Genomic DNA, 18,920 nt, shown 5'->3' with positions numbered 1-18,920 from the left:
TTGATTTGATCTTAATCATGTGTTTGATTAGTTCTCTTTTTCACTTGATCAATGAACTAGGGTTCTATTCAATCTAGTTAATCAAATCATGAAATTCGTATATGTTTTATGATTTGATGTTAGTAACACTCACTTATTTGGTTGTAATTAGATCAAAATTAGTGCAATCAAAGATTAAATGTTTATATTCCCAAGCTTAAGAGGAATGTTAAACATTGTTGGTAATTAGTGTAAGAACTTAATGTCATTTAATGATTTAATGCAAGAGCTTATTTGGGTTGAATCAAATAAATGAAATTTTATTTAAAGAGCTTATTTTGAATAGATTACTTTTGCCAATTTGGATATTAGAGTTTATTAATATCCAACTTACTAACCTAGATTGAACATGAGTTATAATCATATTACATCTTTCAACATAATACATATATAAGAGTCAGAATCGGAAATGTACTTCTTTTACTGCGTTTGTTTTCAATCTTTCTTATTTATGAAGTTTAATTCAAGTTTAAATACAAACCCCCATTTAAATATTACTTGAATTATGTGTGAAAATATGGTAAGATGAAAAGTCTCGTATCTCTGTGGACCGACCCTGCTTACTCTATACTATCTTTAGTATTAGAAATAGCAGTGATTTGAGTTATATTAATATTATTTTATCCCATCATTTGTTGGTTTGACACCCAAACAAATTGGCGCCGTTGTCGGGGATACGGTAGTACTAATTGTTTATGCCAAGATCTTTTCGCACAGGTACACCTTTACCAGTTGATTTGGAAATAGAGAAATCTGCTAAACAGAGAAGGAAGCAAGCCAGACTTTTAAAGAAACAACAACAATCCAGAGCTTCTTCATCAAATCCATCAACTACATCCTCTCCAACATCCAAAAGTATCACCCCACCATCTTCACCTACTCCTACCATGGCAGACAACCATGGAGGACATCAAAATCCTCCACATCCACTACCTGAACAAACCTTTAGACAATGGGCTACTCAAGATGTCACCCAACAACCTTTGTGCATAAATTACCCTGCAGCAATCAACTTTGAACTCAAGTCTGGACTCATCCATTTGTTACCCTCATTCCGTGGTCTTGAGAATGAAGACCCACATAAATTCCTTAAGGAATTTCATGTTGTTTGTGTGGGTATGAAGCCACATGAAGTCACAGAAGATCAAATCAAGTTAAGGGCATTCCCCTTTGCTTTACAAGATTCAGCCAAGGAGTGATTGTATGACTTACCACCGGGGTCAGTCACAACATGGAATGAACTTGCAAGGATGTTTCTGGATAAATATTTTCCCGAAATGAGAGCTTCAGCTTTACGTAGAGAGATAATTGGCATCAAGCAACAAAAGAGAGAAGCCTTGCATACTTATTGGGAACGGTTCAAGAAATTGTGCTCAAGATGTCCACAACATGGGATTACAGAATATCAGTTGCTGCAGTATTTTTGTGAAGGAATGTCATCTTGGGATAGGAGATTGCTCAATGCATCAAGTGGTGGATCTATAGCTGATAAGACTCCAACAGAAATCAGAGTTCTTATAAAAAACATGGCAGAAGAGTCCAAGCATACAGTCCAAGAAGAAGAGTGGTATAGTGATGCACCAAGGGGGGTGAAAGAAATTTCTACTCCAAAAATTGAAAGTCAACTTTCTGAGTTGACTAAGGTAGTAATGATTCTTGCAAAAGATAAGGGCGTGCAACCACCAATAGTCAGACCTTGTGGCATTTGTACACAAGTTGGACATCCCACTGATATGTGCCCCATGTTACAAGAAGATGTAGAGCCAGTTCAAGCTATGGGATTTTCAAGTCAACAACAAGGAAACTTCCAGCCAAGAAGCAATCCAAATTGGGACCAACCTAATACCAATTTTCAGCCTAGACCACCACCTTATCAACCAAGACCCCCATTTCAAAATCAAATGCACCATCAACAAAATTATTAACCACATTTCCAACCAACTCAACCTCCTCATCAATCTCAATATCAACCTCAAAACATGTATCAAGGAAGTAGTTCAAGCGGATCGGGAATGTCTTTGGAAGACATTGTTAAGAGTTTAGCCACAAGTACTCAAACATTTCAAAATGAGACCAAAGCGAGCATCAAGACTTTGGAGCAACAAATGACTCAACTCGCCACATCTGTGAGTAAATTGGAGTCACAAGGCAAACTACCCGTGCAAACTGAGAAGAATCCAAAACATAGTGCATGTGCCATCACTTTGAGAAATGGTAAAGAATATGAAGGTCCTAAAATGATTGAAGAAGAAGAAGAGATGGAGTTAGAGAAAGAAGAAGAGAAGTCAAAAACCCCTTCCAAGCAAGCTCCTATTGAAGTAAAAGTCACTCCTCCTCCGTTTCCCTCAAGATTAAGCAAGTCAAAGCGTGAAAGAGAAGACAATGAAATCATGGAGATGTTCAGGAAGGTAGAGGTAAATATTCCTCTTCTTGATGCCATCAAACAAGTCCCTAGGTATGCAAAATTCCTTAAGGAATTATGTACATCCAAGAAAAAGTTGAAAGGGAATGAAACTGTTAAAGTAGGGGAAAATGTGTCTGCAGTGCTACAAAAAAGATTACCTAAAAAATGTAAGGATCCGGGTGTTTTTACGGTTCCTTGCAAATTAGGTAATCTTCATGTTCCACGAGCTATGCTAGACCTTGGAGCTTCTATCAATGTTTTGCCATATTCCATCTTTAAAACATTAAATATTGGCACATTGAAGAAGACCGGGGTAATCATTCAATTGGCTGATAGATCTTTAGTACATCCCAAAGGTGTGTTAGAAGATGTGTTAGTCCAAGTGAATGAACTAGTATTTCCAGCAGATTTTTATGTACTTGATATGGATGATGATGATTCACCGAATTTGAGTTCAATTCTCCTAGGAAGACCCTTTTTGAAAACAGCCAGGACGAAAATTGATGTTTATGATGGTACATTGTCCATGGAATTTGATGGGGAGGTGATAAATTTCAATATTTATGATGCTATGAGATATCCAAGTGATATTTCATCTTTGAATTTTGTGGATGTCATTGAACCATTGACAGAGGAGTGTTTTGATCTGTCTAATCTTGATGTGTTAGCTCTTATTTTAGACAGGAATCTTCAAAAGGAAAGAGTGGAAAAACTTGCCAATAAATTTACAATTGACAAAGAGATTATGGAGGTTGTGTCTTGTATGGATGAGAAGAAGAAAATGAGGTTTGATGTTCAAAAGCTGAAAATACCAATGTCTAATGAGAAACTTGTTCCCTCTATTGTGCAGGCACCGGAATTGGAGCTAAAAACTTTACCCGAGCATCTCAAGTATGCATATCTTGGAGATAAGGAAACTCTACCAGTGATCATTTCCACCAAGTTGTCAACAAAAGAAGAGGAAGAACTTGTCACCACCTTGAAGGAATATAAGGAAGCAATTGGGTGGACTATAGCCGACATCAAAGGGCTAAGTCCTTCGCTTTGCATGCATAAAATCCTTATGGAAGAAGATTACAAGCCTTCCCGAGAAGCTCAAAGGCGTCTGAATCCTCCAATGATGGAGGTTGTGAAAAAAGAGATTTTAAAGTTGTTGAATGCGGGAATGATTTACCCTATATCAGATAGTAAGTGGGTAAGTCCGGTCCAAGTCGTGCCGAAGAAGACAGGTATTACCGTTACAAAGAATGACCAAGGTGAATTAGTCCCCACCCGTGTGCAAAACGGGTGGAGAGTTCGCATTGATTATAGACGGCTCAATTCCTCAACCCGGAAAGACCATTTCCCACTTCCCTTCATTGATCAAATGTTGGAAAGGTTAGCGGGAAAAACACATTATTGTTGCTTGGATGGATATTCCGGTTTCCATCAAATACCCGTTGCACCTGAGGACCAAGAAAAAACTACTTTCACATGTCCTTTCGGAACATTTGCATATAGACGAATGCCTTTTGGGCTTTGCAATGCTCCAACCACTTTTCAAAGGTGCATGGTAAGTATTTTTTCGGAATTTGTTGAGGAAATCATTGAAGTTTTTATGGATGACTTCACCGTTTATGGTAATTCTTTTCATGAATGTTTGGGAAATTTGAAAAAGATTTTGCAAAGATGTATTGAAACCAATCTTGTTTTGAATTATGAAAAGTGTCATTTTATGGTTGACAAAGGTCTCATACTAGGTCATATTGTGTCTTTTAAGGGTCTAGAAGTGGACAAAGCAAAAATAGATGTCATAAAATCTTTACCTTATCCCACTTGTGTTCGTGAGGTGCGCTCATTTCTTGGTCATGCAGGATTTTATAGAAGGTTTATTAAAGATTTTTCCAAGATATCTCGTCCCATGTGTGAGCTCCTACAAAAAGATGCAGAATTCGAGTTTTCTAAACAGTGCAAGCAAGCTTTTGATCAGTTGAAAGAGTTGTTGATCACAGCACCAATACTTCAATCACCGGATTGGAGTTTGCCTTTTGAAATCATTTGTGATGCCAGTAATCACGCAGTTGGTGCAGTGTTAGGGCAAAGAAAAGACTGTGTTCCTAATGTCATTTATTATGCTTCAAAAACACTTGATAGTGCACAAGCCAATTATTCAACAACTGAAAAAGAATTGTTATCTATTGTCTTTGCTTTAGACAAATTTCGTCAATATCTGCTAGGTTCTAAAGTCATTGTTTATTCTGATCATGCAGCTATTAGGAATTTACTTGCAAAGAAAGATTCGAAGCCTAGACTCATTCGATGGGTATTACTCTTGCAAGAGTTTGACATTGAAATCAAAGACAAGAGCGGAAAGTCAAATCTTGTAGCTGATCATCTTAGCAGGATTGTTTCTCCCGAAGATTCAACTCCCATTCATGATGCATTTCCCGATGAAAATCTGTTTTCAGCAAAAGTTGCCCCGTGGTATGCCGATATTGTGAACTACATTGTCACAAATCAATTTCCACCAGATTTAACTCGATGGCAAAAAGACAAGATCAAGAAAGAAGCCAAGAGGTATGTTTGGGATGAGCCATATTTGTGGAAATATTGTGCTGACCAAATGATTAGACGATGTGTGGATCAATATGACGTAGCTTCTATCTTAACATTTTGTCACTCTTATGTTTGTGGAGGACATTTTGGTCCTCAAAGGACTGCAAGAAAAATTTTAGAGAGTGGATTTTACTGGCCAAGTATCTTCCATGACTCTTATGTTTTTTGCTCAAGCTGTGATAGATGTCAACGAATGGGCTCTTTAAGCTCAAAGAATCAAATGCCCTTAAACCCCATATTAGTTTGTGAAATTTTTGATGTTTGGGGCATTGATTTTATGGGACCTTTTCCATCATCTTCGGGTTTTATTTATATTCTTTTGGCTGTGGACTATGTTTCCAAGTGGGTGGAAGCAAAGGCTACCCGTACTAACGATTCAAAAGTTGTGATAGATTTCTTGAAGGCTAACATTTTTTCCAGATTTGGTGTTCCAAAGGCCTTGATCAGTGATCGTGGTACACATTTTTGTAATCGTATACTCGGGAGTGTTTTGAAGAAATATGGTGTCACTCATAAAGTTTCCACAGCATACCACCCACAAACAAATGGACAAGCTGAGGTTAGCAATCGACAAATCAAGGGCATTTTGGAGAAAACCGTGAATACAACAAGGAAAGATTGGAGTACACGCCTTGATGATGCTTTGTGGGCGTACCGCACTGCATACAAAACTCCAATTGGAATGTCGCCATATCGTATTGTTTATGGAAAGCTGTGTCGATTACCCGTTGAGTTGGAACATAGGGCATATTGGGCAGTCAAGCAGTTCAACATGGATTTAAGTGAATCGGGAAAAAAGAGGAAGCTGGACATACAAGAATTGGAAGAAATCCGCAATGAAGCGTATGAGAATGAGGTTCTTTATAAGGAAAAGACTAGAGCATTCCATGACAAGATGATTACACGCAAGGTATTTCACAAAGGTCAAAAGGTACTACTTTACCATTTGCGTTTTAAATTGATTCCTGGTAAATTAAGGTCCCGTTGGGTGGGACCATTTGTTGTCACTAATGTTTTTGAGCATGGTGCAATAGAAATCACAAGTGAGAAAACCGGGAAGATTTTTAAGGTAAATGGTCACCGTTTGAAGCCTTATTAGGAAGGATTTCAAGTCAAGAATGAAGAGGTGGAGGAAGTAATGGATCCAAAATATGAAAATTGACAAATAGTTGGGGTCCAAGTCGAGCCAACGACATTAAAAAGGGGCGGCTAACCGGGAGGCAACCCGGGGGTATTTTTGTCATTTAGTATATTTTCATTGTATTTTCTTTGTTTTCAAACTTCCAAGTTGTTTTTCATGCTAAAAAAAGGGTTAAAAATCATTTTTCGGGCAGTAGAGGTTTAGCGAGTTGCATTTTCAAAAAGTGAAAAGAAAAAAATCAAGTTTTTTTGGCTTTCTCAGAAGTTTACACGGCCGTCTAAACTTATGCCTTGCATGTACACGGGCCGTGTAAACAATTGAACACGGTTTTTATGATTCAGGGATTTACACGGCCGTGTAAACCCTCCCCTTTGATTTACACGGGCCGTGTAAACGCAAAAACAGGGCTGAACGATTTTAAGGTCAAATCTCGATTTTTCTAACTCATTCTTCACTCAATACCTGCGATTCCCTCTCTCCCTACTGCCCCCTTTCGAAAAAAACCCTTCCAAATACTCAATCTTCCTCAATTTTGCATCAAAAATCAAGCTCCAAGGTATGAAATTCCTCCCTTTTCTTCATCTTCTTTATCTTCCACATCTATATCCTTCTCCCATGGCCGATTTTGGGTTTTTTTTTAACAAAACCCTAGAATTTTTTAACTTCAAATCTCAACCTAATGTTTCAAATTTCTTGTAGGATAAGCTTGGGGATAGCTTGGGGAAGCATTGGATATCATCTTATCACCATTATCAAGCACAAATTGGTATAATTGTTCCAAACTCTTACTTTGTGCATTTAGATAGAACACATTCCTTTTTTTTTTGGGTGTTTTTGGTGAAACTTGCTAGTTCTTGTACTTCAATTGTCTTAATTGTGTGCAATATTTTGTTGATTCATTTGGGTTATGGCTTCCCGGGGTAAAAGACATAGAGTTGGCACTTCACATGATGAACAAGACCCACATGCCATAGACAACCCCTATGAATTTGGTCTTATTTTTTAGAACAATCGACAGGAAATCTTGTATGCAAATCTTGTTACAAGAACAATGGGTGCTCAAAAATTTGTGGACATCCAGGCCCTCAAAGATTTACACATATACAAGGGTGTTCACAAGCTTTTTAAAAACATAGGATGGGAGGGTCTTTTGAATCTTCATGCAGTTAGTTACCAAACACCGATGTTGGAACTTTTGTCTTCCATTTCCTTTGACTATCAAACCCATCTCCTAACTTTCCGTCTGCTCAACCAAACGCATCAATTTCATGCTGATATCCTTTGTGATATAATTGGTGCTCCTAAAGCAAGAAGGGATATATACACAGCTAAGGGTAGAAAAAATGTTGTTTTTGAGCAAGACTGCGCAAATTTTTGGAGAAACATCTCTTGTGAGTATGAGTATCAATCGGGCACCGCAAAAGCTTCTAGCATTATCCATCCGGTCTTGAAAGTAGCTCACCGGATCATTGCTTCTCTCTTATTCCCTCAAGAAGAGATTAGCAAAGCTAATAAAAAAGAGCTAGAAGTCTTGTGGTGTATGATTAACAAGCCTGCAGAAGTCCCTCATTTTGGTTGTTGGGTTATTCAAAAAATGCTCAGAAGTGCTACGAGCAATGGTGGACAGCTACATTGTGGAGGCATGGTTTCTATTATTGCAGAGCATCTTGGCCTCCATCTACCTAATAACCCAACAAACATCATCATGGGTCGTACTCGTCTATCAATTGATGTTATGGAAACAATGCATCTTTTCCACTGCCTTCCCACTCGGGATATTCATTGGACAGTAGATGGGAAAGAGTATCTACGTATAGACAGCAGAAATAAGAAGATACTCAATTTAGCCAATGATATTCCATCAACTAATTGGAAACTCAGATCCAACTTAGGTGTTACAGTAGATCATAGTCCTCCATCCTCTCCTCCTTCTCCTCCTCCTGCTCCTACTGCTGGTGCTTCTAGTTCCTCTCGCCCTATTCCTTTTTCTGAACATAATCTTTATATGGGCGAGTTTGCGCGTTTGAATCATCGTTACACCAGTCTACAACAGGAAATCGGGGACATTTATACGGGTGTCGCTGAAATCACTTCTGATTTTCAGGACTACCGTAACTTACAGGAAGAGCATTGGGCCCAACAAGAGTTGCGATGGGCTGAGCAAGATCAAAGATGGGCTACTCAAGAGCAGCACAACCGCAACATTCACCATCTGCTGAGTGATATCCATAGAGTTCTTGTGCTCCCCACACAGTCGCAGCAGCCATCAGCATCCCAACCCCAATGGCCTCCCTACTATCCTACAGATTACCCTTCACAGTTCCCTCCATATCCTCCGCCTGGTCCTCAATAGGACGGTTGCGCCTCTCTTCAAGCATCGAGGACGATGCTATATTTTAAGCTTGGGGAGGGGTATCCATCCATTGCATTATCCCGTTGCATGTAGGTTGCATGTAGTTTTGTACATATTGCATTAATTTTCATTTCATTTTCTTTTTCATTTTTTTTTCTTTCTGCATGGAAAATTTTTCAAAAACCAAAAAGATTTTCTTTCTATTCTAATTTTTATTATTTTCTTTGCATCTAAATTTTTGCATTGCATTCATTGCATAATTACAAAAAAAAATAATAAATAAATAAATAAACGATCCAATCCCAAGCAACCGAATCTTTTCAAAACAGTTGAGATGGTAAGTGAGTTGTGTGCCTTGAGATTTTACTTGCTATTTTTATTAAAAAAAAAATCTAAAAGCAATTTAATCACACGAGCACATCTCCCGAAGCTACTTGTGCAAAACAGAAAATGAGAAGATTGTCAACACTGGAGCATAACAGCAGGTATGAGTCGATTCTTTGGGACATCTGACCGGTCTTATGAGTAGTAATGCTCAATTGAACTTAAAATGTCAAATTCAAAAGTTCATAAAAAGAATGCAAAATCTCAATGTCCCGCCTTCCAGCGCTCTTAAAAGTTCTTTCTACTTATTCCCTTTTATATATACCCTGCTTGAGGACATAGCTTTCAACTATACTTACGGGTTTTTGCATGTTAACATTTAATCCCTCGAAAAATGTCCAGAAGTCCCTCACGGTAATAGACCGTGAGATGTCCCACAATAGAAAAGTCAAGGACGGAAATATAAGGAAATTGGCCAAATAAACAAATTAATAAGAGTGTTATGTGTTAACTTAGTTATTTGTATATGTGTTATATTAAAAAAAACAAAAAAAAAAAAAAAAAAAAAAAAAAAAAAAAAAAAAAAAAAAACTATTATTAAGTTAATCTGTGACCTTTGGGATTCGAACAAGTAAACTCTGAGGGGTGTTCTACACCTAATCACCTAAAGCTAAATTGTTTGGGATTGATTGGGTTGAAAGTTCGCTATACGGGTTCCATAGAAAGTCATGAACTTAATAATAGTAAATAAAGCTAATCTGTGGCCTTTGAGGTTCGGGCAAGTAAACCCGAGGGATCTCTTTAAATCTAGCACACTAAGGTCATTTGATTTGGATGTGTTGGTTGAAAGCCTGCTACACGGATTTCAAAGAAAGCCATGAGCTTTATTTATTAAAAAAAAAAATGTGTAATTAGAAAGTTTGTACATAGTTGTGTTTATAGTTTAATTAGATGTTGTGTTTAGGAAAAATAAATGGCTGTCAAAAGATTCCCTTGGACTTGGATTTGAATTTATGACATTGGACTGAATGTTAATTACTTCAACTGGTGTAAGTGGTTTGAAGTTTGTAATCAATCTAGATAAATATTAGGGAATTTTTAGAAAATATTTTTCAGAAAAAGATTGTTGTTGACCAACAAATAGCTGGAATCGAACATTGTTATATTTTATGAAACAAAGATGGTTGAGCATGTTTTGTCATATATAATTTCACGAGAGTAAGACCATAATTTGTTCCAAGAATTGACTTGATAATATTGAAAAGGAATAAGTGTTGTGATCTTTAATTCTGTTGAGTTGTACTAGGGAGTGGCCAAAGTCTTGTTTCTATTATCATTTAATATTGTGAGACTAAAGCAAAGTTAACTCGAGGCATGACAGGTACATTCTCAACTATGGTACAAAACAGGGTAATTGGGTTGGATCATTTCATGTTTGTTTTGATTTCATGCATTAAGTTTCAAATAGTTTTAACTTTAATTTTCTTTTCTTCTATTCTATTTTATTTCCTCCAGTTTAAATCTTCTTGTTCTTTCTTGAGGACAAGAAAGGTTTAAGCTTGGGGAGATTTGTTAGGTGCATTTCATGCATTCATTTTTTATAGTTTTAGTTCATAAAAGTGCATTACATTTAGGTTTAGACTCATGCATTTTGTATAATTTCGGGATTTTTCATGATGCAATTCCATTCACACGCTTTTAGAATATTTCAGGGACTTATGAAGGTTGGATCTTGTTGGAGGAAGTTATCAAGAGTTGGATACAAAGTTGTAGAAGTTTTGGAGCTTTGAAGAGAGAGAGAATGAAGAAATGAAGAATTTGGTTTCACAGGAGTTTACACGGCCGTGTAAATTTATGCCTTTGATTTACACGGGCCGTGTAAACGTATATGCAAGGACATTCTACTTCGAAGACCTGGAAGACTTAAGCATTCTACTTTTCTTGTTTACACGGCCGTGTAAATGGAACCCTTTGGTTTACACGGGCCGTGTAAACGTCTCGGCAGTTTTAAAGTGGTTTTGTCTTCTTATAATTGAGACAATCAGTTTTTATGGGAGTCAGGTCGGATTTTGGGAGGAGAAGAGACGATTTTCAGAGCTTTTGCAAGTAGATTAACACTTGGAAAACACTTTAATTTCTTTTTGTAAGTCAATTTGAAGTTTAAACTTGTTTGATTTGTAGTCCAACCTAGATATGTGTGGTTGATTTTATTATCATTTCCGAATCTGAATTCTTAAGTATGTGTTGTTAGATTGTAACTTGAATTTGACTTATGTTTAACATCTAGTAATCTTTGATTTGATCTTAATCATGTGTTTGATTAGTTCTCTTTTTCACTTGATCAATGAACTAGGGTTCTATTCAATCTAGTTAATCAAATCATGAAATTCGTATATGTTTTATGATTTGATGTTAGTAACACTCACTTATTTGGTTGTAATTAGATCAAAATTAGTGCAATCAAAGATTAAATGTTTATATTCCCAAGCTTAAGAGAAATGTTAAACATTGTTGGTAATTAGTGTAAGAACTTAATGTCATTTAATGATTTAATGCAAGAGCTTATTTGGGTTGAATCAAATAAATGAAATTTTATTTAAAGAGCTTATTTTGAATAGAATACTTTTGCCAATTTGGATATTAGAGTTTATTAATATCCAACTTACTAACCTAGATTGAACATGAGTTATAATCATATTACATCTTTCAACATAATACATATATAAGAGTCAGAATCGGAAATGTACTTCTTTTACTGCGTTTGTTTTCAATCTTTCTTATTTATGAAGTTTAATTCAAGTTTAAATACAAACCCCCATTTAAATATTACTTGTATTATGTGTGAAAATATGGTAAGATGAAAAGTCTCGTATCTCTGTGGACCGACCCTGCTTACTCTATACTATCTTTAGTATTAGAAATAGCAGTGATTTGAGTTATATTAATATTATTTTATCCCATCATTTGTTGGTTTGACACCCAAACAATAACTAACTTTATTTTATCATTAGAAAATGCTAATTTGTGAAATTTAGCATACACCTATATATTTGTGCAATGTTGATAATGTTAAGTGTTTTCTATCCTATTTTTGTTTGACACTAACATGAACTTATAGGTCAAGATTCACTAGCTTCTAATTAAATCAAGATTTCGTACACATAAGAAAGCAGAAGCTGATATGTTCTTCCTACCATCTTATGTTAAATGTGTTCGAATGATGGGTATATCAATATCATATGTTCTCTTGGATAAGAAATTGCACTTTAGTTGAGTTAGAAGATTCCTCATATAGTGTCTTCTTCCTTTCAGGTATTAAGCTAAATGTGATATTTCAGGTTATCAGGTGGTCGCAACCACATATTTGTGTTTCTTATGTGGCGCTACCATTTTAGAATGTTGTTTAATACTCCCAAATATCAATCAAATGGCCATCTTCAAGATTTGGCATTCAACTTTTGGACTATTTAGAGTCAATATCAAGTTTGTTTGATGTTATAACATGATCCTTTAAATTGGCATAAAGTATTTGGTATAGTTGTTGATCCTTTTGGTTATGATATTGTTAGATAAAAGGATAGAGGAGATGATTGCTCATGGCAGAAAGTTGAGATGTTTATGGACATATGGTCCTAATTTTAGTAGGATATTATGGGAACTTCAAAGGAAAACAAGACAATTTCATAGTCAAGTGAAACATTTTGCATGCATAATGGATGAATAGTTAATAGAGACTTGGTGGAATTCTACAAATGGAAACCACCCATGCATTTGCCTTAAACTTTAAACAATGGGAGACAATTCATAGAATACAAGTGTTGTAGTTTTAATATGTAAAGGATATGACTATTTAGGAAGAAGTACAACAATTCCTTGATATAAATAAAAAAAATTGATTGATTTGTTGTATTATAGTTGTAAGATGAAAACTAACTTTTGATTAGCCATTAATTAACATAGTGATACAAATTGCACCCAATAAGTTACGAAATTTCAGAATATAACATTTTGCTAAATATATAGACATAAATTATTTTGTGGTATAAACCATTATTTTGCAAATGCCTTTTTTATATGATTACATTAAAAAAATGATAATGACTTAAAATGGTAATATATTTTTTGATTTGTATATGTTTAGTCACTAAGTTTTAACTTTTTTGTGTTCATATTTTACCATTGAACTTGTTGAACCGTTAAAAAAAATCCTTACGATAATCGAAGGTTTAGCCGGTTTCCGACCCATTTGACAATTCCGATGAGACTCCGGTCATCTTCTCCGGCAAGCCTCCGATGTTCATGATTTTTCCGGCGAAGATAAACACACATACATAAATATCATATCTGTTTCAGATTCAAAGTTTTTATTTTCTCTTTCTTCTCTTTTCTCGTGAATTCAAGAACTCCAATAAACATCAGATCTATTACATAAACATCAAATATGTTCTCTTTTCTCATCTGCATGAACACATTATAAACAAATATGAAAACCGAATAAAAAAAGAGAGAATAGATGTGTGTTGTTCCAAAATCGAGCATGAACACATACACAGATATGAAAATCACTCCTAAGCTTGAAGATCATTTGATTTCAGATATGATATTCAAGCATAAACATATACACACTTCTAGAGCTCGTTTAATTTCAGATCTGAAAATTGCTCCAAAGCTTTTAGGAAGAAGATGAACACGATAAAAGACATGGGTGGCGTTCCAAGGGTTGTGACAACCCGATATTTCGATTCTATGTAATGACTTAAAAAGCCAAGTATTGTAACCACTTTCGAAAATAATGAAATTATCTTTGAAAATAAATGTACAAAAAGTCTCTATTTTGGTTACCTACCATGTTGGATATCATTAAACCGTGAGCGTATATAAAAAGAACGTCCAAATCTGACTTCGTATGAGGAAGTTATGATTTTTCCAAGTTCGGTATAGCGGTAGACAGCTAAAAACTCGAAACAAAGATCGAGCGACTTTTGGCCGGAATGACCTAAATGAGAGTCGAAGGTCTCAACAATGGTATTTCAACGGTAAAAAGTCTGGCAAAAACAGACGTCGGACAAAGAAGTTATGGATTTCTAACGAATTTTTCTTACCCCGACCTTTTAAAAATTAATAATAAAAATAATTTCAAACTTTGCCAACAGAGTCTAAACGAAAGTTGTAGAGCGTGGTCTCACCTACGCGTGGATATAAAGAACGTCGAAAACGGAGTTCGTAGGAAGAAGATATGAATTTTTGAAATTTATTAAATAATAAAAATATAAAATTAAATCAAATTTCGGTATTATCCGAAGGGGGAGTCACCGGCCCAATCCAGGTTACGCCCGGCGTAACAGCGTACGCCCAGCGTACGTGAGGACTAGGCCTCAGAACGTCCATGTCGCCCCAAATCCTTTATGCCCTCCCATCAGATCCTTCGTCCGAGGATGCGGTAAGCAGTGACGTAGGAGTATGCCCCGCTTAACCCCGTACGCCCAGTGTACCGAGGCGGTTCCCAGCCCCTATAAAAGGGATGCGAGGGTTCCGGGGGAATTACACATTTTCTCTCACCTTTCTTGCATTTTTGCCCCGTTTTCCGTGCACGTGACATCCTGAAGCCCCGGTGTCCATACTCAAGTCCCGAAGGTTGTTTGTGCTCCTGAGATTCCCAAGAATCCCGAGAAAATCCGCTTTCCCGAGTCAAAGTTATGCTCTGTTTTTATCTCGCCTTCTTCGATCTTTCAAGTGAGTTCATACCTCTATAAACAACATTTTTAAATGTTTTATAAATGCTATTTATACAATATTAAGGGGGGAAATGCAAGTAAACACGTGGTTATTATCGTGTGTAACTTAACGATTCACTATATAAACTTTTTATCTAAATAATCATATGTGGTTCATAAACTACTACATGAGTATTCTCGTATGAAATATATACTTTCAAAGACACCTTGTCTTGTGGAAATAAAACGTGTTTATATATATATATATATATATATATATATATATATATATATATATATATATATATATATATATATATATATATATACAAGTCAAATGCTCCATTTTACATTAGGTATATGTGAACAGTTAAGTCACTTTACATGTTATACTTTACATAAAGAGTGAACATTACACTAGGGTTTACTATATGAACGAAACACACTTTGAAAAACTATAATAGGTATAGTTTACGAGGAAATCATGAACATTTACATACTAGGTACACTACATCAAAGAAGATATTTTCTTATACCATAACAAATGGACATTTTCATACGATAATCTGTTTTATACTAAATTTTGTGAGACATTTCACGTACTTTTCAGTATGCAGTTAAGTCCTGTATTATATACCATAATCCCTTTTAGGGGGAGCGTGATACTTGTGTATAGATCTATACGGGATTGACAATCCCACACCTAAGTTGTTAGCTACAGCTAGGCCAGCAGGCCTGGGGTGACAAACATCATAACTTTCCAACGCCTGAAGAACGTTGATATAGGCATCCTGGTCAAATAGCATGGTTATAAGACTCACATGGAGTATTAAAAACACATTGATTTATGGGGTTTTTCGAATGCCTTAACGATTTGCACATAAAACTACTATTTTAGGCATGAAAAACACTATTGCATAACAGTTTTGGAACAAATCAAACAATCATCTACTATGTAGAAAATATGGGATTTTCATGGAACATTTAACGTGAACAAAACATTTTCATTCCTTTTTATATAAACATTGTCACTAAATACTTATGAACTCACCAGCTTAAATCCTAACCTACTCTTTCAAAACCACTTGTATTTCTCAGGGATTCAGTAATACAGGTAAACTGCAGCTTTTGAAGAAGGGACGTTGCGGCGTTAGTTTAATTTCATTTTAAACATCATGTTGTAATTTCTTTTGAAACAAGTACCTTTCAACAATGTAAACTTTTAAATTATATATGTGATGGTTGTATTGCTTTCTTTACTATGTATTCAATTGTTATGATACCACATGAAGTCATCCACCCTCGAACGATTCTGTCGTTCTGGTTTGGGGGTGTGACAGATCGGTACCAGAGCATTGTTTATAGTGAACTAAGTATATTGAACCACATAAGATATACAAACTATAAATGCTTAGGGACTCAAAGTCTTTGAAAAACCGTTTTTACACCTAAAACCTCGTTTTATTTAAATATATTATTTTTGGTCGTAAAAGTACAAAATACTTGCATACAACGATATATTTTCATGGTTGGAACTATACAAGAAGTATTAAGATGAGTTGGACACTACGATTAGTTCTCGATATATGTAATCGAATTTGGGACGAATATAGTCTGATCAACTATATTTATCCGAGATTTGACTAACGTACGTCGAGGAATGGTCGTAGTGAGCAACAAGTCAAAACTTACCAAAATAGACACTAGTATTAAACATACAAATTTAAATACTATAGGAGTATTTGGTGCATACAATAGTTTAATCGACATGTTTAGTGTTACATGTTTTCAAATTTTGTTTAATTCTTATAACCCTATTCTCGTATAGTCAAAATGGTTGGATTCCACCCACCAGGGGACCCCTACTACCCGAACTAGGGCAATGGAGGATGGGTAGAGGAGGGTCCCGAAGAGGATGAAGAACCTATCGAGTTGGATGAAGGGGATGACTCTGGTACGGATTCAGAACCATAAGTAGTCGACCCTCCAGCCATTAGGAGGAACTTCCAGGGACCGAATCCCGTTTGGGGAAGTCACCTCCACCATTGGAGCCAACAACAAGGGATACGTTCTCCCTAAGATATGTGTCGGAACTTCTACGACATCAGGGACGGAGGTTCAGCCGGCCGAGCACTCCCGGTCATGGTGGGCAAACTGGCCAACCAGTCCTATCAATCCGGGGTCCAAGCAAATCGACTTCGCGAAGTCAATGTGGCAGTACAAGTTCACACTTCCGACATCCGTCGACTGGATAGGTTGCAGGATGACACCCATTTCCGCACCGACGCATTCCAAGCACAAATGATTGCAACCCTCACAGAGATGAGGGAACAACAAGCCACCTTCAATAGGCGTCTTATGGAAGCAAAGCAATCAGACGCGGAGTCAAGCTCCAAGCGCAACCTACACCGCAAGTAGTGCTTGCTAAAACCCAAAATTTTGTTATAGATTAGGAACTCGGCTAAAAGTCTTACTTTTCTTTAACTTCTGTATCGGAGATCCTTAGAAGGGTCGAAAATTTTCCTAACTCCAAATGTAACTCGGCATGTGTTTAATATATATGAAGAAATTCAGTTGTGTATAAATTCTTTGACTACCACTCAGATTCATAAGTTATCTAAAACTGTGCAAACTTTTATTATGAGTCCAACTCTATACCATGGGTAGTTCAGTCGAATTTATAAATTGATAAAAATGAAAATTTTATTTACACACCAAAAACTTATGTTCTTCATTCTATTTCTTTATCAGCACAATGTCGCCCTGTAGATCTACACGCCGTGTCAACAACGCACCACCTCCACCATCACCCCCTCCCACAATGGAAAATGTCGCATTGATAGATGCGGTAACAGCTACAGTAACAGCGGCAATGGTTCAAATAAGCAACAATGGTTCTGGTGGGGGAGTAAATAGTTCTACGAATGGCCAACGTCAAGGTCGCCCAGGGGACTGTACATATAAGGATTTCATGAATAGAAAACCCATTACTTTTAATGGGGTAGGAGGAATAATGGCTCTATCCCAGTGGATAGAGAAAACAGAAGCGGTTTTTGAAATATGTTCTTGTCCGGAAGGTAACAAAGTGAAGTTCGCTGCCTGTACTTTCTCTGAAAGAGATCTGACATGGTGGAATGGCCATGCCGAGTCACTAACGCTAGTAGTGGCTAACTCTATGGGCTGGGAGAACCTAAAACAAATCTTACTGCAAGAGTACTATCCACGGGGCGAATTGCAAAAGCTCAAACAGGAACTTTGGGGCCTTACCATGGTAGGCTCAGATGTCACGACCTATACCAACAGGTTCAGTGATTTGGCAATCATTTGCACAGGAATAGTTTCTCTAGAGAGCAAGAAGATCGAAAGGTACATCTAGGGACTGTCACCCCAGATTCGAGGGAGTGTTCTAGCTTCCAAGCCAAACACCTTCGATAGCGCCAAACAGTTGGCACAAGCTCTCGTAGACCATGGGGTCTGCCAAAACTTTGCAACTACTGCACCGGAGCAACCCAGAGGAAGCAATAACAACAACGACAATACCAACAACAACAACAACAACAAGAGGTTCTGGAACAAAAGGAAGGGTCAACCTTCACAAGAACCTTCCAAGAACTTGAATTTGTAGATCTGATGGAGTCGGATTTGCAAATCTGATGAAGATTTTCAAGAACCCATTTCATATGGGTGTTCGATTTGCAGAAGTAGTCAGATTTCTTATGTGTGCGCGCTAAAAAAAACTCATTTGTATGTCTGACTTCTTGTACATGTTTGCAAATGGGGTATGTTCATGCATATACATTTGTTTGAAGAACAAACCTAGAAAAAGATGAACACGTACGCACACTCAGAAATCATTTTTGTGTGTTTGTTTTATGGATGAACACAATTTTTGGGTTCATCATCATTTATGATGAAGATAAGATGAATTGAGTTCTGATTTTCATCACAATTTTTTGTTTAAGATCTGATCCTTTAAAAGATTTTAGAAATCTAGATATGATGTATGTGTGCTCTTTATCTGAAACCAATATATGAGTGTGATGTATGTTCTAGATCTGAAAATCGAAACATTACTTGTGTATGTTACAATTTACCGGAGAAGATGATAGGAACATCATCGAAACTATCAAATACATCGAAAGCTGGCTAACCTCTGATATTAGGAGGTCATAAAGATGTTTTTGAACAGTTCGACAAATTTAACGAAAAAATATAAAAAAAATAATAATAATAATAACACCTTTTAAGTTATTGTCCAAAAAAAAAAAAAAAACCCGGAGAAGACGTGGCGAATTTCAAGCCAGACCATTTTCATTTTTCACAGATAAGTGACTTCCCACCATAAAGAGG

General features: G+C 36.5%; 1 protein-coding gene across 1 annotated transcript; it reads left to right on the top strand.

The window, feature by feature from the left end:
• The first annotated feature begins 2,018 nt into the window (after window positions 1–2,018).
• LOC145003032 (uncharacterized) lies at window positions 2,019–8,532 on the top strand. Its single transcript, XM_078962194.1, has 7 exons — window positions 2,019–2,253; window positions 2,308–2,610; window positions 3,148–4,113; window positions 4,213–5,077; window positions 5,213–6,107; window positions 7,031–7,099; window positions 7,186–8,532. Exons 1-7 carry the CDS (start codon window positions 2,019–2,021, stop codon window positions 8,530–8,532), a joined length of 4,680 nt encoding a protein of 1,559 aa, XP_078818320.1.
• Window positions 8,533–18,920: the final 10,388 nt, after the last annotated feature.

Source organism: Lactuca saligna, chromosome 6 (assembly GCF_052625555.1).
Source record: "Lactuca saligna cultivar CGN05327 chromosome 6, ASM5262555v1, whole genome shotgun sequence".
NCBI classification, from domain to species: Eukaryota; Viridiplantae; Streptophyta; class Magnoliopsida; order Asterales; family Asteraceae; genus Lactuca; species Lactuca saligna.
The sequence above is the reverse complement of the archived record's forward strand: the minus strand, read 5'-3'. Positions and strand labels throughout refer to the sequence as shown.